The sequence below is a fragment of the Sminthopsis crassicaudata genome, chromosome 2 (genome assembly GCF_048593235.1).
Source record: "Sminthopsis crassicaudata isolate SCR6 chromosome 2, ASM4859323v1, whole genome shotgun sequence".
Taxonomy (NCBI): domain Eukaryota; kingdom Metazoa; phylum Chordata; class Mammalia; order Dasyuromorphia; family Dasyuridae; genus Sminthopsis; species Sminthopsis crassicaudata.
In genome coordinates, this window is record NC_133618.1 from 356,594,133 (window position 1) to 356,618,995 (window position 24,863).

Below are 24,863 nucleotides of genomic sequence, written 5' to 3' on the forward strand. Positions count from 1 at the left end.
ACTCTTCTTAGATCAGTTATCATCCTCCATTTTCCAGATTTCTTTTTCACCACAAATACTGGGGAATTCCAAGGACTTAGAGAAGGCCGCAAGTGTCCTTGGTCAAGTTGTTCTTGCACTATGTCTAATAAGGCCTGAATTTTATCACTTCTTAAGGGCCACTGTTCTACCCACACTGGTGAATCCCTCTTCCACTGAATAGGAACTGGTGAAAGTGCAGGTAGGCCTTCAACAGCAGCCCTGCCTAAAAAGCCAAAGTGCTTATTTGTAATCCTATCTGCTGTAAAATGTCTCTTCCCCACAGATTGATGGGGATTTTTTCAACCACAAAAGGAGTAAAAGCTCCTGTTTCTCTTTCAAATACCCATCTCAAAGGCCTAGCACTAACTTCTGCTGCTATTGATCCTCCCACCCCAGACATATAGGTGTCTGCTTTAATCTTTGGCCAGTGACCGGGCCAATTGGCACCTCTAATAACTGTACGATCTGCGTCCATGTCTACCAATCCTTCAAATGGTATTCCGTTTATATAAATAGTAAGCATAGGTCGGTCAGCTGTCACAGCTGCTGTCCAATATATTCCTGGATTTTGTTCATTGGAGTCAAAATCTAGGCGACTATCACGAGGTTGCTTATTAGGGGTACGTAACAATAAGCCTGATGCTACTACTTCTCCTGGTTGATAAATCACACGTTGTCTGCCTGTGTTAGTGACTGGGATATTAGATACACGTTCTCCAGTCTCCCACATCAGTGTATGGATGGACACTGTTTTGTAGGCACTCTCAGAAGGTGAAATGGTCAAGCCTACTGTGCCTGGAGGCAAAGGATCCATAGGCTCAACAGGAACAGATTTCACTTCTCCAGGGAGTAGTCTCTACTGCACACAACTCTATTTTTCCTAATTTCAATCCCTTTCTTCCATCTGATTGCCTTTGGCTGATTGATCATGTCTTAAAATTCTCTGGATGTAACCTCGGCTGCCATCATGCCCCACTTGGGGGGCTGAAGCTGGGCCCCACCTGTCATTTCCCTGGGTCAATCTACATTCGGAGGCCCAGTGGAGGCCCTTGTGACATTTTGGACATGGAGTTTTAGGTCTTCTCTCACCCTGTCTTCTCACTGTATCTCCATATCTACACTGAGCTCTTAGATGTCCAATTTTTCCACATTGAAAACATCGCCGAGTTTCTCTAGAAGGCCCTTGCCAGGAGGGACCCTGTCTTTCCACATTCATCATTGTCCGGGTGTAAAAAGCATTTGTTCCCACTGTAGCACAGCATCTTATGATCTCCTCTAAAGGAGCATCTTTGTCTAATCCCCATATAATTCTTTTGCAAATCTCGTTGGCATTTTCCTTAGCCAGATGTCTGGTCATTATTTCTGTAGCTGCATTTTCTCCAATAGTTCTTTTGACAGCAGTTTGCAAACGTCCCACAAAATCTGCAAAAGGTTCATTGGGACCTTGCTGTATTTTAGTGAAAGCCTCTCCACGATCTTTCTGTCCAGGAAGGACACCCCAAGCTTTTATTGCAGCCTTAGCAATTTGTTCATATATTGTCATGGTATAATTAATCTGTTCCGAATTCTTTCCATACTGACCTTCATCAGCTAAGTGCTCAAAAGTGAATTGTGTGTTAACTCCTATTTCCAAATTGCATCTGACTTGAATTTTACATAATTCATGAAATTCCGCAAGCCATAATAAATTTTCTCCAGGTTCCAGACATGTCCTTGCTATGGATTTCCAATCATTCGGGGTTAGGACTTCATAAGACAAACCATCTAGTAACATTTTGACATAAGCTGATGTAGCCCCATAAAGGGTACAACCTTTTTTCAAATCCTTAATTTTATTCAAATCTAAAGGTGCATATCTTCTCCTTTTTTTACCTACAGAGTCAATCTCTTCAATCACAGGATATGCATGTATAAAATCACTTATATCCTGTCCTTCTCTCTTAGCTTTAACCAATGCTTTTTCTAATCTTGTCATAGGCTTAGGCTGCTTCACAGGCAATTCTGTTTGTGTTTCTGCCTCTTCCCCTCTTTCTTCCTCCATCTCTGAAGGTGGGGTTGATGTGGGCCTGTCAATAATCTGTTCTCTAGGCAGGGTTGAAGCTTCTTCAAGAGAATCATACCATAATTCCTCATTTAAATCCTCTTGCTCTAGGGAAAGATCTTGATCTTTCCTTTTTTCCTCACACTTCCTCCTCTGTTCATTTTTAGAACTTTTCCTTCTCCTACAACTTGCTTGATAGTTTAAGGCTAATTGAACTATGTTGTAGATATAAAATACTTCTGCAGAAATTGAACGAGGCCCATTTTTTGCTTGAAATTCTTTCATTTCATATCCCACTACCTTCCATTTATCTACATCTATCTTTTCTTCCTCTAAGAACCAAGGGGATGTGCGTCTTAATGCAGCCAAGAGTTTAGCAATCTGTACCCAGGTTACAAGTAAACTCTGCTCCTCAATTATCTTGATTATACTCTCTATAGTACCACTCCTGAATGGGGGTGGAGCTGAGGTTGCTTCTGGGGCTGGGGTTGAGTCGGCTGAGGTCCAGGGATTGAATATAGCTATCATCTGCCCCATTTCAGCTATAAGAGATTCCTGGTTTAGCCCTTAACAAGTTAAGTTCCTTATTTATCTATTAGCACGCTCACTTAATCTTTAACAAAGTTTCCTCGTTACTCACGGTTCTGGGTCAGAGAGACTGAGATCTAGATTGGAAGCTTTTCCACTGGAATCAGGACCATGTCTGTCCCTGTTCGGCACCAAATTGCGAAGGTCTGGTCTAGCTCCTCTTGTCAGGATAAGCAAAAGTCCTTGCCCCACGTGTGGACGCCAATTGTAGCGAGCTGTCGTCTCTAGAAGCTGCCGGATCACTCTCTGGGAAGAGATCTGCTGTGTCTTCTCAAATCTCTTAGACAGATTCTTCTTCCTGTAGTGAACCGTTGTCTCCAGGTAGTTGCTGTTAACTCTTGTCCAGAGAAGTGACTTCCCTTCCTGCAGAGAGCCGACTTCCCTTCCTGCAGAGAGCTGCGTCAAGCAAGATGTAATTCAGAGTCTTCTTCTGTCTCTGGGTGTCCTCTCTTTTATCCTCCCAGAGAATGGGCGTGGGATAATGCAAGGGCTTCTGGGAAGAACCACTTCAGCCAATGAGCTTGCTCCTTCTATCAAGTCAACCTGAGTTCTCACCTTGTAATTGTCCAACCTGAATTCTCACCTTGTCACTATCCAGACAACCTGAGTTCTCACCTAGTAATCCTAACAACACTTCTCTCACTTCATACAGTTGATTTTTGAGCCTAAGTATAGGACTTCACATATATCTCTATTTAATTCTAATCATTAGATCAGCTCATTATTGCAGTTAGAAGATTCTTTTATGATCCCATTTTTGCCATTTGCCATTGTTACTTATTTTGTTCACCTTCCTGAAATCCAAAACTTTAACAAACTTCATTCAAGTCAACAATATTGACCAGGCAAGGGCCTAATATAGATCCATGGGGTTTTCTATTAAAGGTGCTGAACTCCAAATAAAGATTGCTAAATAAACAAAACATGGTTTTGAGAAAATAATTGTAAATGCAATATTCATTGACAGTGGATGGATGTCTGTTCTGTTTCCTTGCCTTATAGCAGCCTAGCTCTTTTCTTAGGCAGATAATATGTCTCATTTGTCTTCAAAGATTTCTAGAAATAATCTTATATTTACAAAATAAGATCCTATTGCTCTAAGAATGTTTTTCCACTTAGCTTTCAGAAACATTTTAAAAAATATAAAATACCTCTACTTTTCCCCCATTCTGCTAATAGAGATATGATGATATTCTGACAGCCTATGGAACTCATCCAAAGAAGGAGCACAATTACAACAAATAGATATAACAAGATCAGAACTTACATTACGATAAACAAAAACTCTCAGTTTCTTCCCACCCAGAGTGTCCAGGGTTTGTCCATGGTACAGATACTTAGAAGATAACTGGTCTTTAACAATGTGATTCAGAAGCAAATTCTTCATATTGGCATCTATATAAGGGACACCATCTGTAAGAGAATATTTATTAAAGTTGAGTGAGACATTTTTCTGTAATTAACAAAATGATTTAGAAAGTGAAACTAGTAAAAGCACCTGCAACTCCTGAAATTTAAAAATTCAGTACACAGTATCTGCCTCTTCAGTACAGGAGAGACAGCCCTTTAAATTTAAGCTTTCACTAAACTCTGGAATTTTTCTCAGAAGATACCCAGAGAATGGCTGGTGTTGGGGTGTTAAGTTTTGAAGAGAAAGTTTGGAAAGTAATTAAAGATGAAAATTCTTTGTCTCCTTCTCCCAATGACTTGGTCCAGATCTGTTATGTTTTTGGTTTGGGAAACACCCGAATGGAAATTTCCTTCAGTGTAGATCAGAAACTCATCTGTAGCATATTCTTGGATAGTTGTCGGTACATTGAGGGATTAAGTGACTTATATGGAGTCAGCCATGCCAATATGTGTCAGAGGCAGGATGTAAACCACCTCTTTTTTACTCTAAAGCTAGCCTTCTATCCACTTTGTTGTAACTGCATCCCTAACTTACCATTACATTTGTCAACTGATCTCATAAATAAAAGCATAAAAGAAATAATCCTTGACTATAAGACACAGATTTTATATTTTGAGGAAAAGATCTTCAGTCACACTTTCTTCCTCACACATTTGTTTTTTTACCAGTTAAAACACCAAAAAATCTTGTTTGCCCTGAATTTGTGCCCCCCCCCCTTTCTGTGGCATAAAATGCATCTCATTTAGTGAGACTAACACTTCATATATATTGTATCTATTATTTCAAATGGAGAATTAGAGTTTAGGTATGAGAAGGAGAGAAGATCTTTACTCTTAGGTAAGTTTCTATGCTTTTTTGTTTGTTAACTTTACCTTTGAATACAGAATTCAGAGGGGCAAGAAGAGTCAAGCGTTCTGTCCCAGAGAGATGAGAATCAAGGCCAGCTTGTCTATAAAGGTCAACAGATGTTGAAACATCAGACTCAGCAGCCAATTCAAATAGAGTCTTAGCTAGAAAGGAAAACAAAAGTTGGTTTGAAAATTTTAAGTGCTACTTTCATTTGTCATTCATCCACTCTAAGGCATGTCATACATTACTAAAAATATCATATTGGAAAGCAACAATATTCTATAAACATTACTAGTACAGAAAAGGTTTAGAGAATTAAGATAATGATGTCTTAGGAAAAGGTAATTCCAGAGTGTATGGATATAACTGAGCTTTACCTGAGTCTGGAATCAGCAGTTCATCCACATAATGGATCACTCCATTGGTTGCCAAGTTGTCCTTATTTGAAATAATGGCTTTCCCATCAATAGTGAGCATGTCACCATTACAACCCACATCGAGGGTGTTGCCACCAAGAGTCTCCATGGACAGACCTGCAATGATGGCTTCAGCACACATAGCGGATTTCAGGATATGGTTGTTTAAGAGGTCTGGGGAATAAACAGGATATAGCTTGAAATAAGAAATTAAATCACCACACATTCATATTATGGGAGAGCTAGGTGGCAACCTGCTGGAAGATGGAGAATAAGCATAGGCAATTATCATCCTTAGTGTGGAGGGATAATTCAATTTGCATTGGACACTGCTACATCCATACTGCGAGGGACAAATAAAGAGTTGATTATGACTCAGAAGTTCACAGGATTTAGACCCTAAAGAAAGAATTTTTCTTAATCCTCTCATTTTGGAGATGTGGAAACTAAAATCAATGGGAGTAAAATGACTTCCAAATCAGAACTAGTTAATGATTATGCTATCAGGAAAGAAAAAGACAATGTAGGGATAATTTGGTTTTGGAAGGAGACTAGCTGGCTTCCTAGTAAAAAGAGATTGCATCTGATAAAGGTCAAAAGAATGAGAATATTGGAGAAATGAATAGAGAGGTTGGAAAGCATGAGGCACAAGGGAACAGAAGTGTCTGGTCCCAGGTCTCCTCCCCTTATGCTATCTTTGTGATATATAGGACTAACCACAGGTGTTGGTCATGGTTTGCTTAAGTATTTTATGCTAACCCCTTCTCTTCCCCCTCTATCCCCAACATGCTACATTATGATAATCCAATAATAGTGAAGCTGTAGAATCAGATCTTGTCACAACTGAGTTTACTTTTTTGTATCCCCAGCATATGGCATATAATGAATGCTTAACAAATGATTTTGGGGCTTCTTGATTATTCCTGACTGGTTTTGGCTCCTTCAAAATGTAAAGCATAACTTTGTGTTCTAAGGGAGTTGCAAATTTCCTTTTACAGCAAAATATGGGAATAGAAACACGATAGTCATCAGCGGGGGAAATTGTAATGCATTGTGGAGTCATTTGATTCTTGAAAAAAAAAAAACTGCTTGCTTCAGTGGAATAGGGGAAGAGTTTTCTACTATTTGGTGTTTTCATTTTCAGGGACCATACAACACATAAATATTTGTTGAATATAGCATCTGATAGCAAACAGTAGAACTCAGCCCTAATACAGGATGGGTTATGGTTGCCCAGGCTCTGCATCTAATGTCTTTGTTGCTGATTTGCCTTTCTCCAGGGCAGGTCTGAATGCTTTAAAGCTGAGTCCTTGTCCTCACCGAATATGAATAGGGTTGAAAGCACTAAAGTGTATTGGAAAGAGCATTGCACTTGAAGTTATAAAACAATCTATAATTTACTTTGTTGTCTGTCCAAATTGGTAAATGACATGCCTCTCTGGACCACAGTTTCATCTGTAAAAGGAGGGGATAATGCAAGATGATTTTTAAAGTCCTAAGTAGCTCTAATAGTCTATGTTTGTGTGGGTGCCAGGGGCTATTATCAGGTTTTTTGGGTTCCCTTTCACCTTCCTTGCAAGGATGTGAAAGATTGAGGAGGGAAACAAATGAGTTGAAATGAAATTAATAAGGTCTCTGCTGCCTTTGTTGCCAATTCTGACATTCAGCCCTTCCTGGGCATAGGGGAAACCCATCTGAATCTTGGCAGATTTTATGGCTCAAGGTAACTTAGGGGAAATGTACTGAAACCATTAAAATTTGAAACTTTTCTTCCTAAATAATCACTTACATACTTTAACTCCTCTGGCTCAAGGATAGATTTCTTTTTTTGAGCAGGGAGAGGGAAGTAAAATAAAGTGTAAAGAATAGTGAATTTGGAGGCACAGCTCCTGAGTTCAAATTCCAACAATGCAAATCATTCCTAGATATAAGCTCTATATGGGGTATGTCAAGTGGTTTCAGGCACATACTGTCTCTTAAAGATTGGATATTTACTATTTCACTTTTAAAGCTTGTTTTTTAAAGTTTATGAAGTCTTTTTCAACTCAGTCTAGTAAATTTTATTTACTAACTTTTATGCATTCATTTTTAAGTCTAGTTATACTACACCCCTCAAAGATTAACATGGGATCACATAAGATGTTTATAAAATATATAAAATGCTATACAAATGTGAGTCATTTTTAATTTCAGAAGATTCATGTTCTTAATGGGAAGGGTTATTATTTCCACAGATGGGAAACCCTCTTGCCCCCCTAAGTAATTATAGAGCATATAGAGCACCTTAGGGTGGAGAGTACTATGCTCTATAATTACTTAGAGGGGCAAATTTTTAATGAACCTTTTCTGAGCTTATTAACTGTATGACTATTGTTGGCAGAAACAGCTTGCTCCATTTGTGCTAGAACAAAAGTTTGAACCTTAAAAGGATTTGCCAGAATTTGTGCCCAGGTATCACCTTTATCAACCAATAAGTACCTTCAATATAAGATTATTATTATTACTATTACTACCAATAATAATACTGATGATGATAATAATAACTACTTTATTGAAATATTATCTTCAGAATCAGCCACTAATTTTGGCACCAGGCCAGAGGACCACTCACCTTTCAGTGCTTCAGGATCACCCAGGATACGGTTCAGGGTTTCTTGAGGGATCTTCTTAAATGCTTCATTGGTTGGAGCTAAGAAAGTAAGCTGAGTATCACCTTCTAGCAGAGTGTTAAGGCCTGATGCAGCCACAGCAGCCTAAAAAGAAAGAGAATGAGATACTCATTTAGGGAATTCAATTTAAATAAAAATATATTTTTTATGTGCCTACATACAAGGTATCAAGGAGACACTATAACCATAAAGACTTAAAGAATTTGTCCTTAAGTTGCTTGTATTCTACTGTATCTTATGTGGAAAAACAGCTCTTCTGTGTTTTATATGAGTCTTTTTTCAGGAAGAAAAATTAAAGACTATATGCAGTTGTCCATAGACTGATCTGTTTAAAATTTTAATGAAACCCCAAATCAAAAGGCAAGTAAACTGTTATCTATGCCTACTAAGAGACTTAAAGGAACCCCCACCACTAAATAATTAGACTAGTCTCTGTACATATTCCATTTTTGTGTTTCTGTATTTGTGGGTTGTTTTTTTTTTTTTTTTTTTTTTTTAATTTTCTAGAGGCATTGTGATGTAGGGAAGAATTTGATGTCAGAAAGTCTGAATTCAAATTCCTGCTCCATCATCTAAATACTTGTTTGTTCTTGGGCAAATCTGACCTTGGATAAAAGTTAAATAATCCAAGTTTTAATTTCTAAATTCTATGTTGTAGCAAGTCAAAATAACTCTAAGATATCACTTCACATTTATCTAATTGTCTAAGATGACAGAAAAGAAAAATAACAAATTCTGGAGGTGATGTAGGAAAATAAGAGAGACTGTTGGAGCTATGAACTAGTCTAACCATTAGTTTTTATAGTAGTTAAAACTATTTTAAAAAACTATAAGACCCTTTGATCCAGAAATACCATTACTATATCTATACCCCAAAGGAATCCAAGCAATAGGACCCATAAGCACAAAAATATTTATAAGGCTCTTTTTATGGTGGCAAATAATTAGAAACTGAAGGGATGTTCATTATTTGGGGGCAACTGAACAAATTATGAGATATAATTGTGATGTAATATTATTGTGTTAAAAGAAACGATGAAGAAGATGACTTCAGAACAATACCTGGGAAAACATATGAATGGGTGCAAAGTGACATAAGAAGAACCAGGTTACAGTAATAGCAATATTGTAAATATAATCAGTGTTTAAAATTTACCTACTCTGATCAATACAATAATATACCACAAATTGAAAGGATTCATGATAAAAAATGATATACCCTTCTAATAACTGATTTGTTGAACTATGAAAACAGATTTATTTCCTTTATTTTTCTTGTTTGTTTTTTTAACCTGGAGCAATGCAAATTCAGAAATATGTTTTTCATGACTTTATATGTATAAAGGTATCATATTTCTTGCTTTCTCAATGAATGGGGGGAAAAAGTAGAGGAAGGAAGAAAATGTGAAAATGAAAATGAATTAAGAGCCTCAAATCCTATGATCTATTATTGTAAAATAATGCCTTAGGAGAAGCCCCTTGGAAATGAAGAGGCAGAAAGACTACAGAATTAAACAGTGAAAAGAAGCATTCAGCATGGCATAGTGGAAAGGGTGTTTGGATTTATATTCAGAGGACCAAGCTAGGTCCATACTTTGTATTACTTAATCTATCTGGGCCCCAGTTACTCATCTATAACATGCAATGGTTATATTAGATGCATCCTAAAATCTTTTTGGACTTTAAATCCATGATCCTATCCAAAGTTCAGCTAGTCTATGAAACTATTATATCCATACCAAAATCCAAATTTCTTTCACTTTACCCTTGGAAGTTTCCAGAGAAGCAGACACCATAATTTCCCTCATCTCCTAAGAGAGAGATCTCATGGCTATTGTGGCTAGGGAGTTTTCCTGTCAAAGAATTATGAAATTGCTTACAAAGCAGTTTCATTTCTTTTTTTATTTTATTAATTTTATAATTAATTTTTTTTTTCCCTGAGGCTGGGGTTAAGTGACTTGCCCAGGGTCACACAGCTAGGAAGTGTTAAGTGTCTGAGACCAGATTTGAACTCGGGTCCTCTTGAATTCAGGCTGGTGCTCTATCCACTGTGCCACCTAGCTGCCCCATTATAATTTTTTTGATAGTACATATGCATGGGTAACTTTTTTACAACACTATCCCTTGTATTCAATTCTTTTCCAAATTTTCTGCTCCCTCCCCTAGATGACAGGCAATTCCACACATGTTAAATGTGTTACAGTATATCCTAGATACAATATATGTGTGTAAAAATTTCTTGTTGCATGATAAAAATTGGATTCCGAAGAATAACCTGGGTAGAAAGACAATAGTGCAAACAGTTTACACTCCATTCCCAGTGTTCCTTCTCTGGGTGTAGCTGATTCTGTCCATCATTGATCAACTGGATATGAATTAGATCTTCTCTATGTTGAAAATATCCACTTCAATCAGAATACATCTTCATACAGTATCATTGCTGAAGTGTATAATGATCTCCTGGTTCTGCTCATTTCACTCAGCATCAGTTGATGTAAGTCTCTCCAAGCCTTTCTGTATTCATCCTGATGGTCATTTCTTACAGCACAATAATATTCCATAACATTCATATACCATAATTTACCCAACCATTCTCCAATTGATGGACATCCATTCATTGTCCAGTTTCTAGCCACTACAAAAAAAGCTGCCACAAACATTTTGGCACATACAGGTCCCTTTCCCTTCTTTAGTATTTCTTTGGGATATAAGCCCAGTAGTAACACTGCTGGATCAAAGGGTATGCACAGTTTGATAACTTTTTGGGCATAATTCCAGATTGCTCTCCAGAATGGTTGGATTCTTTCACAACTCCACCAACAGTGCATCAGTGTCCCAGTTTTCCCACATCCCCTCCAACATTCATCATTATTTTTTCCTGTCATCTTAGCCAATCTGACAGGTGTGTAGTGGTATCTCAGAGTTGTCTTAATTTGCATTTCTCTGATCAATAGTGATTTGGTGATTAGTGATCCCACTAGTGATTCCAATAGTGATTCCACTCTTTCATATGAGTGGAAATAATTTCAATTTCATTATCTAAAATTTGTCTCTTCATATCCTTTGACCATTTATCAACTGGAGAATGGTTTGATTTCTTATAAATTACAATCAGTTCTCTATATATTTTGGAAATTAGGCTTTTACCAGATCTGTTAACTGTAAAAAAATATTTTCCCAATTTATTACTTCCCTTCTAATCTTGTTTGCATTGGTTTTGTTTGAACAAAAGCTTTTTAATTTGATGCAATCAAAATCTTCTATTTAGTGATCAATAATGATCTCTAGTTCTCCTTTGGTCATAACTTTCCTATGATTTTTTAACCTTTTCCAATTCACAAATTTTGTTCCCCTGTATATCCTGTGAATTCTTTGTCTTTTCCAATTCAAATTTCAGGAGGTTGTTACTCTCTATTATAGCTTTTCTTTCCTTTCCCCATTTTTCTTCTAACTCTCTTAACTTTTTAATAGTCTCTTCTAGGAGAGAGTTATGTGATGGGGGCCAGTTATCATTCCCTTTTAGGGTATTATCTGGAGACTGTCTGCTGTTAGCCTCCTCAGGGTTGGAAACCCAATCTTTTTCTGTACAGAAGCTGTCAATCGTTCTCTTCAATTTTTTACTCCTTTTTAAAAACCTATGAGGTCTGCCTTCAGGGTAGGGAATTTACCAGCTTCCTCACAGAACAGGGATAGGATGGATTGCAGCTGTCTTGTGAATGGGCTGCAAAGGTAAGAGGGAGCTCTGGGAGAGAGTTTTCCCCCCTCACCAGAAGTGACTCAGAGGTGGTTAGCATGGCTGGGCTGCGGGGAGTGCCCAGTGAAGAACCCCCCTGTGTATGGCCTAGCAACTGCCCTGAGGCTAGAGGCTGAACAGTGAAAGTGTCACAACCCCAAGCCAAAGCCCCCTCATGGGGCTGTGGATATTAGCAGATGACCAGGGAAAAGCCCCAGCACATAGACTGGAAGTGTCTCTTCCTGGGGAAGCACAATTGCTGCTGCGGGAGTTTTGCTGCTGTGGAAGTTCCACTGCCTCAGGCCGAGCCCCCCACTGTATGGATAAGACACTGCCCTGGGCTGTGTCCCCAGCTGTCCAGTTTCTTAACTGCCCCAAGGAAAAGCCCCGGACAGCATAAGGCGGTTGCACAGCTCTACTGTGATCTGTGTTGAGTCACTTCTGGTTTGGGGTAGTTATAGGTTCTGGTGTTGTTTTTTTTTTTTTTTTTTTTTTTAAGTGGTTTTGATTTCTCTGCTGATCTGCTGTTTTACAAGCAAAATAGAGCTATCAGCCTATGCCAGATTCCTCTGTCTCAGTAGCTTTTCTAACCCCAGCGGCCTCCCCAGCTCATTTAGCACAATATGCTAGCCTTAAGTCTAACCCTGTCTGTGCCAGTCTTTTTCTCAACCCCTCAGGACCGATGTCTTCTGACGAAATTCCAGATTCTCTTCAGTTGGTAAGTTGTGCTTCTAATCTTTGTGGGTTTTACCAGTTCAGTGCTATTTTTGAGGCTGAGTTAAATAGTTGGTATTGAGGGTAAGAGGGAATTTAGAAATTCACGTGCATCTTCTCAGCCATCTTGGCTCCGCCCCCAGTTTCATTTCTTTTTGTTCATTTACACAAATGGTTTGGAGAACAACCATTACTACCCACATAGAAAGACATTTTCCAGTGAGGAAATCGCTTTCCAATAGTCACATAGGGAGACAGAATCTAAGCTAGTAACTAAATCCCTGACAGCCAAATCTCAGTCTTTGCTATCACCAGTAATATAGATTATGATGAAAAAGGAGCATGGCTCAGTGCATTGGACCCAAAGGTTCCAGAAGTCAATTCCTGACATACCACTTGTTCTGGTCCAATGAACTGAAAAAGCCAGTATCTATGAAAGATTTCTATCTCAAAAGACATATATAACCAGTTGTTTTTACACATGAGGCAAGTGACACTGGGGAGGCTTTATGTAAGGAGTGTTAAGACTGGGAAGAGGCTTAGCTGGAACATGGTTACTTGGGAGAAAATTATTTTAGCTAATCATTTTTTGCTAAATATGTGTTAATCTCAGTAGTTTTCATATGGTGGAAGACCTACAAGAATAATCAGTACCCTCTAAATTTCAACACCCTAGAACAAAACCCCAATCAATTCTCCTTAACTCCTGACTAGAACTAAAGTTTTCCTGTATTTCAACAGTGGTGGATAATAGTTAGCCTAGTATTTAAAAATAAATAGTGAAATAAAAGACAGTATGGTGTAATGAACACAAAGAGCATGTCAGATATCCTGGGTTCAAATCCTGAACTTCACCACTTATTTGTAAAATAAGGATAATAATTTTTGAACTACTTATCTCAAGGTGTTATTGGAAAGAAAATGCTTTGTAAATCTTACCATATAAATGTGAATTACTATAATTATTATACAATGTAGAATTATGTAACTATATTTATAATGCCCAAATGACAAGTAAGAAAAAAGATGTAAACTCCTTCAATCAAAGTCAGTCCAGTATTTCATTTTTTAAGGGCCTGGACAGACTCTAGACAACTGAACAAGATCCCCCCCCATATGTTGCGTGTTTCAATCAGAAGTCCAGATGTGACCTAGTTTATACTAATAATAACAAGTGAGCTATTTTCTAGTATCCAAGAAAATCCCTCTATTTCTGCTAGTAAAGCCAATAAGATTAGAAAATTCTTCAACTAAGGAAAGATTTAGGAGTGAACTCATTGAAATAAATGGTATTTTTAAAAAATATGTAAACTTCAAATGATATTATAATTAATTATCTTTGTAATATATGTTTCAAAGAAGTTTATTTCAAGTCTTTCAGGAAATTAGGATTTTTTTTCTGATCACTCAAATATTGCATTTTTAAAGTTAGCCATAGGCTATGAGAACAAGTAGCATATTTCCAAGTAATGTACTCACCCTAAGGGTTTCAAATGTATCTTCAAGCTCTATGATCTGTTGGATGCTATTGGTAGTGGTAGAAATGACCTTGTCTATGAGATGAACTACACCATTGGTAGCATGGTGGTCTGCTTTCAGCAGTCGAGCACAATTGACAGTAACAATCTGCAAGAATAAGAAATAGAGAACAGGAGTTGGGAAAGAGTGAAAACAATAGCCTTACATAAAATAAACCAGAGTTTCATTTTCTCATACTACTAACGATCCTGCATTAGTAGGATTTTCTAATGAGTTTCATCTTTCCAACTGAATTCCAGATGGAACATAATGCTATCAATGTACTCAAATGCTCCATTCTGTGGATCACTTCAGTGGGGTAAGAACTTCTGTGGACCATACTTAATCTTTTTTTTTTTTTTTTAATTCTTCTATAACCCCAAACTAAAACAACTAATTTTCTAAAAATTTTGCCTGGTCAAACAGTGATGATTATTTTCTATGGTTAATTTATTTATTTGTCTGTCTGCCTGTCTACTAATTCATTTAATTATTTATTTATTCGTTCATTCATTAATTTATTTATTTTAAAAATTTTGACTAGACCTGTGATTTGAGTGGCATAATGTACTCCTAATGAGAAAGCTAATAATAAACACAGGACCTATGATTTCTTTGATAGAATGAACTCCTAGTAAACAACTTCCTCTATTAAGAGGAGTTGGCATATTCTCTGCATCTTAGAGTTGGAAAGTTATCTAAACCATTATGCATGAGGGATAGGATTTGAATCCTATCTTCTTACCTGGTTTTCCCAGCTCTGAGGCTAGCTGTTTCTGTCCACTATACCACACAACCCCTCATATAGGAGACTTAACTACTCAGCAAACAAGTTCCCACTGAAGCCAGTGGATCTTTACTATAAAAAGCAATAGCATATAAATAATGTTCCTACTCTGAAAACCAAAAGATAGAATTAGTAGATATAATAGATAAAGAGTTGGTGAATAACGAGTTAACCTTAAAGTCAGGAAAACCTGGATTCAAAAATCTGCCTATGAAAACATACTAGATGTGTGACTATAAGCAAATGATTTAACTTTTCTATTCCCTAGGAAAATGTCTAAGACTGAAAGCTACATACAAGTTCTTGATCTATACCAGTGGAAAGAATTGCTATATAGGGAGTCTGACATACTGATGAAGTCACAATTCTGACCAAAAAATATACTTACCCCATTAGGATAATGATGGATGTGGATATCTGAGTTCTGGTACATAGAAATGAGTGTTGTCCCATGTTTTAGCTCCTCAGTCAAGACTCGTCTATCAACCATGTGGTATCTAAGTGCATTGAGTAGTTCAATGTTGACATTGCTGACCAAGGAATCCAGAACTTCCTGAAATAAAGAAAGTAAGGGAAGAAGGAAAAGAGTTTGTAGCCATGTGAAGATAGCCCTTGTCTAGAGTCTGATATGAGCTGAGACTGACCATAATTTTTAGGTATAATCTACATTTCTAAATGGATTATCTAGTCCAAAGTTTCTTAAACTTGAGTTCCAACTCCATATGGAGTCATGTAATTTAATGTGGGGGGGGGGGTCCAAAAATTATGATTTATTATCAACAACTGTTTTATTTGTATAAAATTTCTCAAGTAAAAAGGGATTGAGTAAAAAAGCTTAAGAAGTCCTGATCTAGTCTGAGGAAGAAGTATCTATTACATACCCTCCAAAAGAAAATATTTAAACTTGTGTTTTAGCAGGGTTCAATAAAGTAAAAAGAAGAAATTTTCCTGATGTAGCATGTGTTAACTTGTTTATCTGTGGAATCTATCTGTGACACAATTTCACTTCTCATTCATTATACATTGACCCTTACAGAAACATGTCTGACAAAAGAAGCAAGAATACTCCAGAAGTAAATCATCATTCTCTTACAGCAGACAGAGCAGCCCAGGCCTCATTGCTGGGAGCAAAGATTGTGAAACTTCCTGGGCCTTCCATTTCAGGTCTCAGTTTCTCAGTCCTGTCAGTGTAGAGTTGAGTGGTAGTCGATCCAACAACACCCAAGGTTTCATAAATGTTTGAGAGAGGCAGCGCTGTAAAAATCAAGGAGTGTGTTTCAAAAAAAGACATTGGTTATCTACATCACAGGTGTAAAACTTAACTCACAAAACTTACAAACCAGATAAAATTGTAACTGGGAAATGTTTAACAAAATAAATAAAAATACAAATAAAGTAATCTTAATTTGTGGTTTCCAAAGTCAATATGTTCCCTGTAGGAATCCCTTTCTATTTGAATTTAACAGCATTAGTCTTCTCTGACGAAGGCAATTTAATATTTGATGTATTAAAATTGATGTGTGGGCAAAATTTCCTCCAAAACACAAGTGCTTAACTTATTCCTTGGAGGTTCTTTGTGTATTAAAATAATTTCAATTATTTCACCAAAAATCCTGAGATAGAAGAGGATAATAAAATATAAGAAAGCCTTACTAATTTGAACTTAACTATTTATTTCAGAATGTGTTAATTTAGAAAAGGGCTATCTAAATCTTTTCTTTATAACCAATGGCAAATTAACTATGTAGCTAAGACTGCTGGAAACACTTTGATGAACTTAGAAGCATCTATTACATACCCTTCAAAAACAATGTGTGAATTACAAACCTTATCATTCTTATGGAGGTGACCATTAAATCAAGGGTCTCTACTAGAGAATAATTTGAATAAATTAACTTCAGAATCCTCATTTGAATTGAATTATATTTTATCTCTTTAGATGCAATCTATAATTTTTTTTTGCATTCCATAATTATGATAGGCTTTCTCTCCAAAGGACATGGATCCATGTATCAGATACTATGCTAAACTATGTGCATTTTTAATAGACGGCAAAACTAAGCTCTGGTGAAATGATCTGCTCAAGGTTAGTCTCCTTGCTCCCTTTCTTTTACCTACTTTCTACTTTCACCTAAGCTATTAACAATATGACCTATTTATGAATCACATTTGCTCACCTTTTCTATGGTCATGGTACTAATTGTTATTGCATGTTTTTCAGGATTTCAGATTTTTATAGAATTTCTGGAGAAGGTGAAAAATATTTCAAAGGAAAGGAAATTTATTCAAGATTAATACAATAATTAATGTGGGAACAGGGAAGATGCTTAAATAGAAGAGATACTAAGTAAAGGACTTGTAATTTTTATTTTATGTTATTTTTATGTTATCTCTAAGCTAGATCTCCAAATCAAAAGCTATTTCTAATGTGGTTCTAATGTGAAATGTTTCTCATCACAAAGATAATTTGGCAGATATAGACTGTCTTTGATTATGCCTTCTAAAGTAGAAATAAAAAGGCACATTAGTGGGATCCTTATAGGTACCCTCAATTTCATTTATTTTCTTCAAGGGATTTTCTACCATGTATTCCCATCCAAATCAGAAATGAGATGGTCCATTAAGCAGACACTACTGCTATGAATAGTTTGGAATTGCTCCCAGTCCCTTTCAACAATCAAGAAGAGTCAGTGTGCTCATCTCACCTAAACTTATTCAAGAACATTTTCAAAATTAGAGCTCTATTCACTAGACTTATTAAGGAAAAAGCCAATCCATTTCCCTGATATCAGGAACAACAATATTGGAAGAAAGATGAGAATTTGGTTGTTTTAGATTCTATTAGACTATTTTACTCTGACCCCACCAGTGGCTCTCTTAGAAATGTCAGAAAAATATTAATACTTCAGAATTCCATCCAACATAATCTGAGTGTGTCATGGAACTTTATAGTTTCTCTCTTTTTACTATCTTCCTCTATGCTGATCCCTTTTAGTTCCCCATCCTGCTTTGTTAATAATTTAGGGACTGGTTTACCAGCAGGGCAGCCTTTTTCTCCAGGGACCTTCTCATAGCCAGGACAACATTCATAGCTGATAACTCTAAAATGAGAAAGAAAAATAGTGCTTTATGTTAGATTTTTCAAAAACCTTTTCAAATGCTCTCACTTTTTATCACAATTCCCCCAAAGGTCATCCATATTTAGGTAAAAAAAAAAATCAACAAAATAAGAAAACATGTTTTGATATTTCTTCAGAAGTTAATTCAACTCAATTTAATAAATATTTACCAAATGCTTGCTATTCATTCTCTCATTTGTTCAATGATTATTTGTTTAAAAACGTATGCTATAATGATAACTCACAAGGGTATAGCACTATATTTATATGTGACCTCATTTGAATCCCCCAACATCCCTGTGAAATAAGTGTGATTACAGTCAATCCCACATTGAAGATGAGGAAAGTACGGCTCCAATAAGTTAATTAACTTGCTGATCTCACAGCTAATAATAAGTTTCTTCCTGATTATAAGTCCAGTATGCTTCCTTTTCTATGTGCTAGATATTTAAGCAAACCTGATAAGACCTGGTGCCTGCCCTTCAAACAGATGACATTTTGGTAAGAGTGGATAAGGAATGGACATAAATAATTGTGATACAAAGTAACATGTAATATTTTAAGACAGAGGAAAATATAGAGCATTGTGAATACAGAAGATGTCTAACTAGGGGAAAGAAATGAAGATCAAGGAAGACTTTATGGCACAGATAATATTTAACATGAATTGCACTTTGACAAGTAGATGGGAACTATTCCAAGCATAAAGAACAGCACAAACAAAAACTCAAGACCCAGAGATTCAGGATATGATAAATTGTCCAGTTTGGTGGAAGCAGAGGGGACAAAGGGTAATAGTGGTAGATAAAGCCAAAAGAGTAGGATCAGAAGATCTTAAATTTGAGCTAGAAGGATGCTAATCCAAGTTACTTCATTTTATAGAAGAGTCAACTCTCCAGAGATTTCATAAAGTCATATAGCTAGTAAATTACAAAGTCAGTTATTCAAGCCTAGATCTTTCAATGCATTGGGACCCAATCATAGAGAATCGGAAATGCCAGGTTAGGGAGTTTGAATTTATTTTAAAGACAATAGAGAGTCGTTGAAGTATCTTGACCTAATCATTGATCAGTCTTTTTTTCCAAAGTGCCAAATTTGAGAGTTAAAATTTTAAGAAATCAGGGCTGGAAAATATATGAAGAGATCTTTAACCAGTGTTGAGCAGAGCAGAATTGTTAGAGTTCATCACATACATGGGCATCAAATGCACCACTGTGTCGTTAACCCATTCATGTCAATTCATAGTTTTCTTTCTACTGAGCTTCTTTTAGCTTTGTCCTATGAAAGTGCTTGAATATTTATAACTCAGTTGCCCCATTCCTCTCAGAGGATGAAATAGTTACTTTCTTTGGTCAAAAAAAAAGAGAATACTGGGAAATGGAAGAATACATACAGGAAGGGAAAATTGAAAATAAGGCAGAAAAGGAGTGCAGAGACAAGATGGTGGTATAGTCAGAAGTACAGAGAGCTTCCTTCCAGAAGACTTCTCCAGACAGATTTATAAAAAAGGACTATCTGAATCCTGATGGTGAAATAAAGAAAAACTCATAGTGATTTTTTTTCCTAGCCTACATCAGCACAAGGAAGCAAAGAAGTCTGCACACATTAGAGGCAAAGTCTGACTGGAAGTGTGCCACTAGGTAGCTAACATAGGAAGACACTATATGCTAGGGTAGGAAGAAGTCCCAAATTCATACTGGAATATCCCCAGACTCCTATCAGGGTACCCTCAGAACAATCCAAGGCCCCATCGTGGAAACAGGAGTCAACTGAAAACTTTGATATTATCCATTTTGGGGAACTAAGGCAGATATAAACAGGTACCACGCATATCAGGGTAAGAAACTGTTTCTTGCCCTATAAAGTACATTGAGAGAGAAGAAAGTTTAAAAGCAAGCAGTAGCAATGTGGCTCAGGTCGGGAAAAAGAGTAAAGGAGGTGAGGGAGGGGGAAGAATAGTTCTCAGTTCCAATTTTTAGCCTAATCTGAATCCTACACTAGAATAACAAAGGCAGAAATCCTAGGGAAAAAAAAAAAAAAAAAGGAGCCTGCAGTTCTATCATTATGAATCAGCTTTCTAGCTGATTCATAGTGGTGGATTCCAGCAACAATTTCAGTAGCTTTTTATCTACTGTTGCTCAGACTCCAAACCCTAGAACTTATAAAATTCACATTCAGATCATTTTGGAAATCCTAGAAACTTGCAAATTTCCAATCTGAGGTGTCCTTGAGATCCTGAAACAATACAACACTCAATATATTTCTAAGAAAATAGCAACAGGATAAGCTCAAATCTTTTTTTTTTCCAGAAAGCACAGAATCTAGTTATAACATCAAGACAAGAAGTAGGCTAGAAGATTGAGGAAACAAACAAACAAAATCCCATAATAATAAGTTATTATGGTGACAAGAATGTTCAAGACATAAACCTAGAGGGAAGAAAATAATTTGAAAATATCTATAAATAAGACCTCAAAAAGAACATAGCTTAGACACAAATTCAATTAAAATTCCTGGAAGAAATAAAGCAAAGCTTTAAAAATACTTTAAGACTTCCAGCCAAGATAGCAAAGAGGAGGCACAGCTGCTTAAGCACCATGTTTTCTCTCAGAATTTACTTCATGACAAGCCTCGGAGTTAATGCTTGACCAGAAAAAAAAAAAAAAAAAAAACCCATAAATAATTACCAACAGAAGACCTCCTTGAAATTCACCAGAAAAGGTCTGTTTTTGCTGGGGGAGGGGGAAGAGAGGGCAGGACAAACAGATTGGGCGCAGACTGAGGGCAAGCAGCGAGAGCAAGGCAGATAGCTCACACTGGGAAGACCGGAGTGGGGAGGGGTACAATCTCCGCTGTTTCTGCAGAGCGACCTTTACCACAGTGTGGATATTCTGTCTTGGGAGCAAGCCAGGATCAGCAGAGAAGCTGTAAACACAAGAGGTAAAGACTAAAACCCAGAAAAGTTAGTGTCTCTTGGGACCTGGCCACCCCCATCCCCACCCGGAGTGACTCAGTGTGTTCTTAGAGCCTCAGAGCACAGACTCAGTGCAGCCATTGCTAGTGCCTTGCTGCTGTCTCCCAGTCTATAGAGGAAGCCCAGTAATACCATCCAGCTCTCCCCCCCAAAAAAAAGCAGACTGCATTTGTTTTTCTTGTTAATTTGTTTTCTTTGATTCTGCTCTGATAAAATGAACAAAAAAATTTAAAAGGACTCTAACCACTGATAGCTCTTTGGATAGAGAGCAGACTTTAAACCCTGAGGAGACTAAAAACAGACTGTTTCCAGAGGAATCCCCAAAGGGGAATATGATCTGCTCCTCATATAAGAAATCAAAAAGGCTCTCACAAGAGAACTGGAAGAGAAATGGGAAAAGGAAAGGGAAGCTTGGCAAGAGAGTCTAGATAAGTCATCCCACGCATTTAAAGACAGAGTGAATAAAGAAATCAAATACTTGAAAAAAAAATTAGTGAGTGGGAAAAGGTAAACAACTCTAAGGAAAACAGAATTAGTGAGTTAGAAAAAGAAAACAGCTCTCTAATAAATGAAATTGGCGAAACGGAAAAAAATTCCAAAACAACTCACTTAAAAACTCAATTGGACAATTACAAAAAGATATTTAAAAAGAGTGAAGAAAATACATCATTGAAAATCAGAATCGAACAAATAAAAGTGAATGACTCAAAGAGACACCAAGAATCAGTCAATCAAAACCAAAAAAATGAAACAATGGAAAAAAAAACGTCAAGTACCTTCTTGGGTAGACAACAGACCTGGAAAATAGATCCTAGAATGAATTCAGAAAGGTTTGGAGAGACTTACATGAACATGAACATCAGTGAAATGAGCAGAACCAGAAGATCACTATATACTTCAACAACAATACTGTATGAAGATATATTCTGATGGAAGTGGATATCTTCAACATAATGAAGATCCAACTCACTTCCAGTTGATCAATGATGGACAGAAACAACTACATCCAGAGAAGGAACACTGGGAAGTGAATGTAAACTGTTAGCACTACTGTCTATCTACCCAGGTTACTTATACCTTCAGAATCCAATACTTACCGTGCAACAAGAAAATTGGATTTACACACATATATTGTATCTAGGTTATACTGTAATACATGTAAAATGTATGGGATTGGATTGCCTGTCACCTAGGGGAGGGAATAGAGGGAAGGAGGGGAAAATTTGGAAAAATGAATACAAGGGATAATGTTATTTTAAAAAATTACTCATGCATATATACTGCCAAAAAAATTATAATTATAAAATTAATAAAAAAAAAAAAGAAAGAAAAAAAAGAAAATAGATCCAGGAGAGACAATCTGAGAATAACTGGACTCCCTGAAAATTTTGATGAAAAGAAGAGCCTGGATACTATCTTCCAGGAAATTATCAAAGAGAACTGCCCAAATGTTTTAGAAACACAGGGTAAAATAGACATTGAAAGAATTCATCAATCACCTACTGAAAGGGACCCTAAAACCAAAACACCAAGAAATATAGTGGCCAAGTTCAAGAACTATCAGACGAAGGAAAAAACATTGCAAGCTTCTAGAAAAAAATCAATTCAAATATGGAGGAGCCACAATAAGGATTACCCAGAATCTAGCAGCATCCACATTAAAGGATCGAAGGGCCTGGAATATGATATTCTGAATGGCTAAGGAACTTAGTATGCAGCCAAGAATAACTTACCCAGCAAAAATGAGCATCTTTTTCCAGGGAAGAAGATGGACATTCAACAAAATAAAAGAAATCCATCTATTCTTGATGAAAAAACCGGATCTAAACAAAAAGTTTGATCTCCAAATACAGAACTCAAGAGATTTCTAAAACAGTAAAAAGAAATCTTGAGAACTATATTTCTGCCATAAAGATATATAAAGAACATATGTATACTTTGTTCTAGAAACTAGAGGTGGAAAGGAAATTGTAACAGAAAAAAGGTAAAGTGGTGGTACTACATCTCACAAATAGGCAAAGGTAATCTATTATATGAGAGAAAGAATAGAGGGGGATGAACATAGTGTTGTTCATCAGAATTGGCTTAAAGAGAAAAATATAGACATATTCGATTTATGGTGAAACTCCTCCTACTTCACTGAAAAGTGGGAGGGGGAAAGTGAAAAGGGAAGGAGTAAGCTAAGTAGAAGGGAATACAGAAATTGTGAGGAAAAGGGGCAAAACAGGGGGAGGAATTGTAAGGTGGGGGAGGGATACTAAAAAGGGAGGGCTGTGAGAAGGAAGTGGTGCTCACAACTTTAATACTGGGGAGGGGGTAAAGGAGAAGGAAAGGAGAAAAGCATAAGCAGGGGTTAACAGGATGGCAAGCAATACAGAATTGGTCATTTGAACCATAAATGTGAATGGGGTAAACTCCCCCATAAAGAAAGAGGAAGCAGTTAGCAGAATGGATTAAAAGCCAGAATCCTACAATATATTGTTTACAGGAAACACACCTGAAACAGGGTGATATATATAGAATAAAGGTAAAAGGTTGGAGCAGAATCTACTATGCTTCAGGTGAAGCCAAAAAAAGCAGGGGTAGCCATCCTCATCTCAGATCAAGCAAAAGCAAAAAATGATCTAATTAAAAGAGATAAGAAAGGACACTATATCTTGCTAAAGGGTAGCATAGATAATGAAGCTGTATCAATATTAAACATATACACATCAAGTGGTGCAGCATCTAAATTCTTAAAAGAGAAATTAAGAGAGCTGCAAGAAGAAATAGATAGCAAAACTCTAATAGTGGGAGATCTCAGCCTTGCATTCTCAGAACTAGATAAATCAAACCACAAAAATAAATAAGAAAGAAGTCAGAGATGATATGATAGATCTTTGGAGAAAACTAAATGGAGACAGAAAGGAGTACACTTTCTTCTCAGCAATTCATGGAACCTATACAAAAATTGACCATATATTGGGACATAAAAACCTCAAAATCAAATGCAGTAAGGCAGAAATAGTAAATGCATCCTTTTCAGACCACGATGCAATGAAAATTACATTCAATAAAAAGCTAAGGGAAAATAGACCAAAAAATAATTGCAAACTAAATAATCTCATACTAAAGCATGATTGAGTAAAAAAGAAAATCATAGACATAATTAATAACTTCACCCAAGAAAATGACAATAATGAGACATCATACCAAAATGTGTGGGATACAGCCAAAGCAGTAATAAGGGGAAATTTTATATCTCTAGAGGCCTATTTGCATAAAATAGAGAAAGAGAATGTCAATGAATTGGGCTTACAACTAAAAAGGCTAGAAAAGGAACAAATTAAAAATCCCCAGACAAACACGAAACTTGAAATTCTAAAAATAAAAGGAGAGATTAATAAAATTGAAAGTCAAAAAAAAAACTATTGAATTAATTAATAAAACTAAGAGTTGGTTCTATGAAAAAAACAACAAAATAGACAAACCCTTAGTAAATCTGATTTAAAAAAAGAAAGAGGAAAATCAAATTGTTAATCTTAAAAATGAAAAGGGAGAACTTGCCACTAATGAAGAGGAAATTAGAACAATAATTAGGAGTTAAAATAACTCCCCAACTTTATGCCAATAAATTCGATAACCTAAGGGAAATGGAAGAATACCTTCAAAAATATAGCTTGCCCAGATTAACAGAGGAAGGAGTAAATAGTCTAAAAAGTCCCATTTCAGAAAAAGAAATAGAACAAGCTATTAACCAATTTTTCCTAAGAAAAAATCCCCAGGACCAGATGGATTTACATGTGAATTCTACCAAACCTTTAAAGAACAATTAACTCCAATGCTACATAAACTATTTGAAAAAATAGAGATTGAAGGATTCCTACCAAATTCCTTTTATAATACAGACATGGTACTAAACCAGGTAGGTTGAAAACAGAGAAAGAAAATTATAGACCAATCTCCCTAATGAATATTGATGCTAAAATCTTAAATAATAGCAAAAAGACTACAGAAAATCATCCCCAGGATAACATACTATGA

The 24,863-nt window shown here is 36.5% G+C and overlaps 1 protein-coding gene across 3 annotated transcripts in view; it reads right to left on the minus strand.

The window, feature by feature from the left end:
* The window catches only part of TGFBI (transforming growth factor beta induced), a 70,575-nt gene that overhangs the window by 21,637 nt on the left and 24,075 nt on the right, over nt 1-24,863 (minus strand). For all 3 annotated transcript variants that reach the window (XM_074290870.1, XM_074290868.1, XM_074290869.1), the window contains exons 3-10: nt 17,784-17,848; nt 15,841-16,001; nt 15,136-15,300; nt 13,922-14,068; nt 7,938-8,079; nt 5,288-5,500; nt 4,934-5,071; nt 3,918-4,063 (exon numbers count right to left, since the gene is read on the minus strand). In XM_074290870.1, coding sequence (XP_074146971.1) covers nt 3,918-4,063; nt 4,934-5,071; nt 5,288-5,500; nt 7,938-8,079; nt 13,922-14,068; nt 15,136-15,300; nt 15,841-16,001; nt 17,784-17,848 — 1,177 coding nt within the window. The remainder of the gene's footprint in view (nt 1-3,917; nt 4,064-4,933; nt 5,072-5,287; nt 5,501-7,937; nt 8,080-13,921; nt 14,069-15,135; nt 15,301-15,840; nt 16,002-17,783; nt 17,849-24,863) is intronic.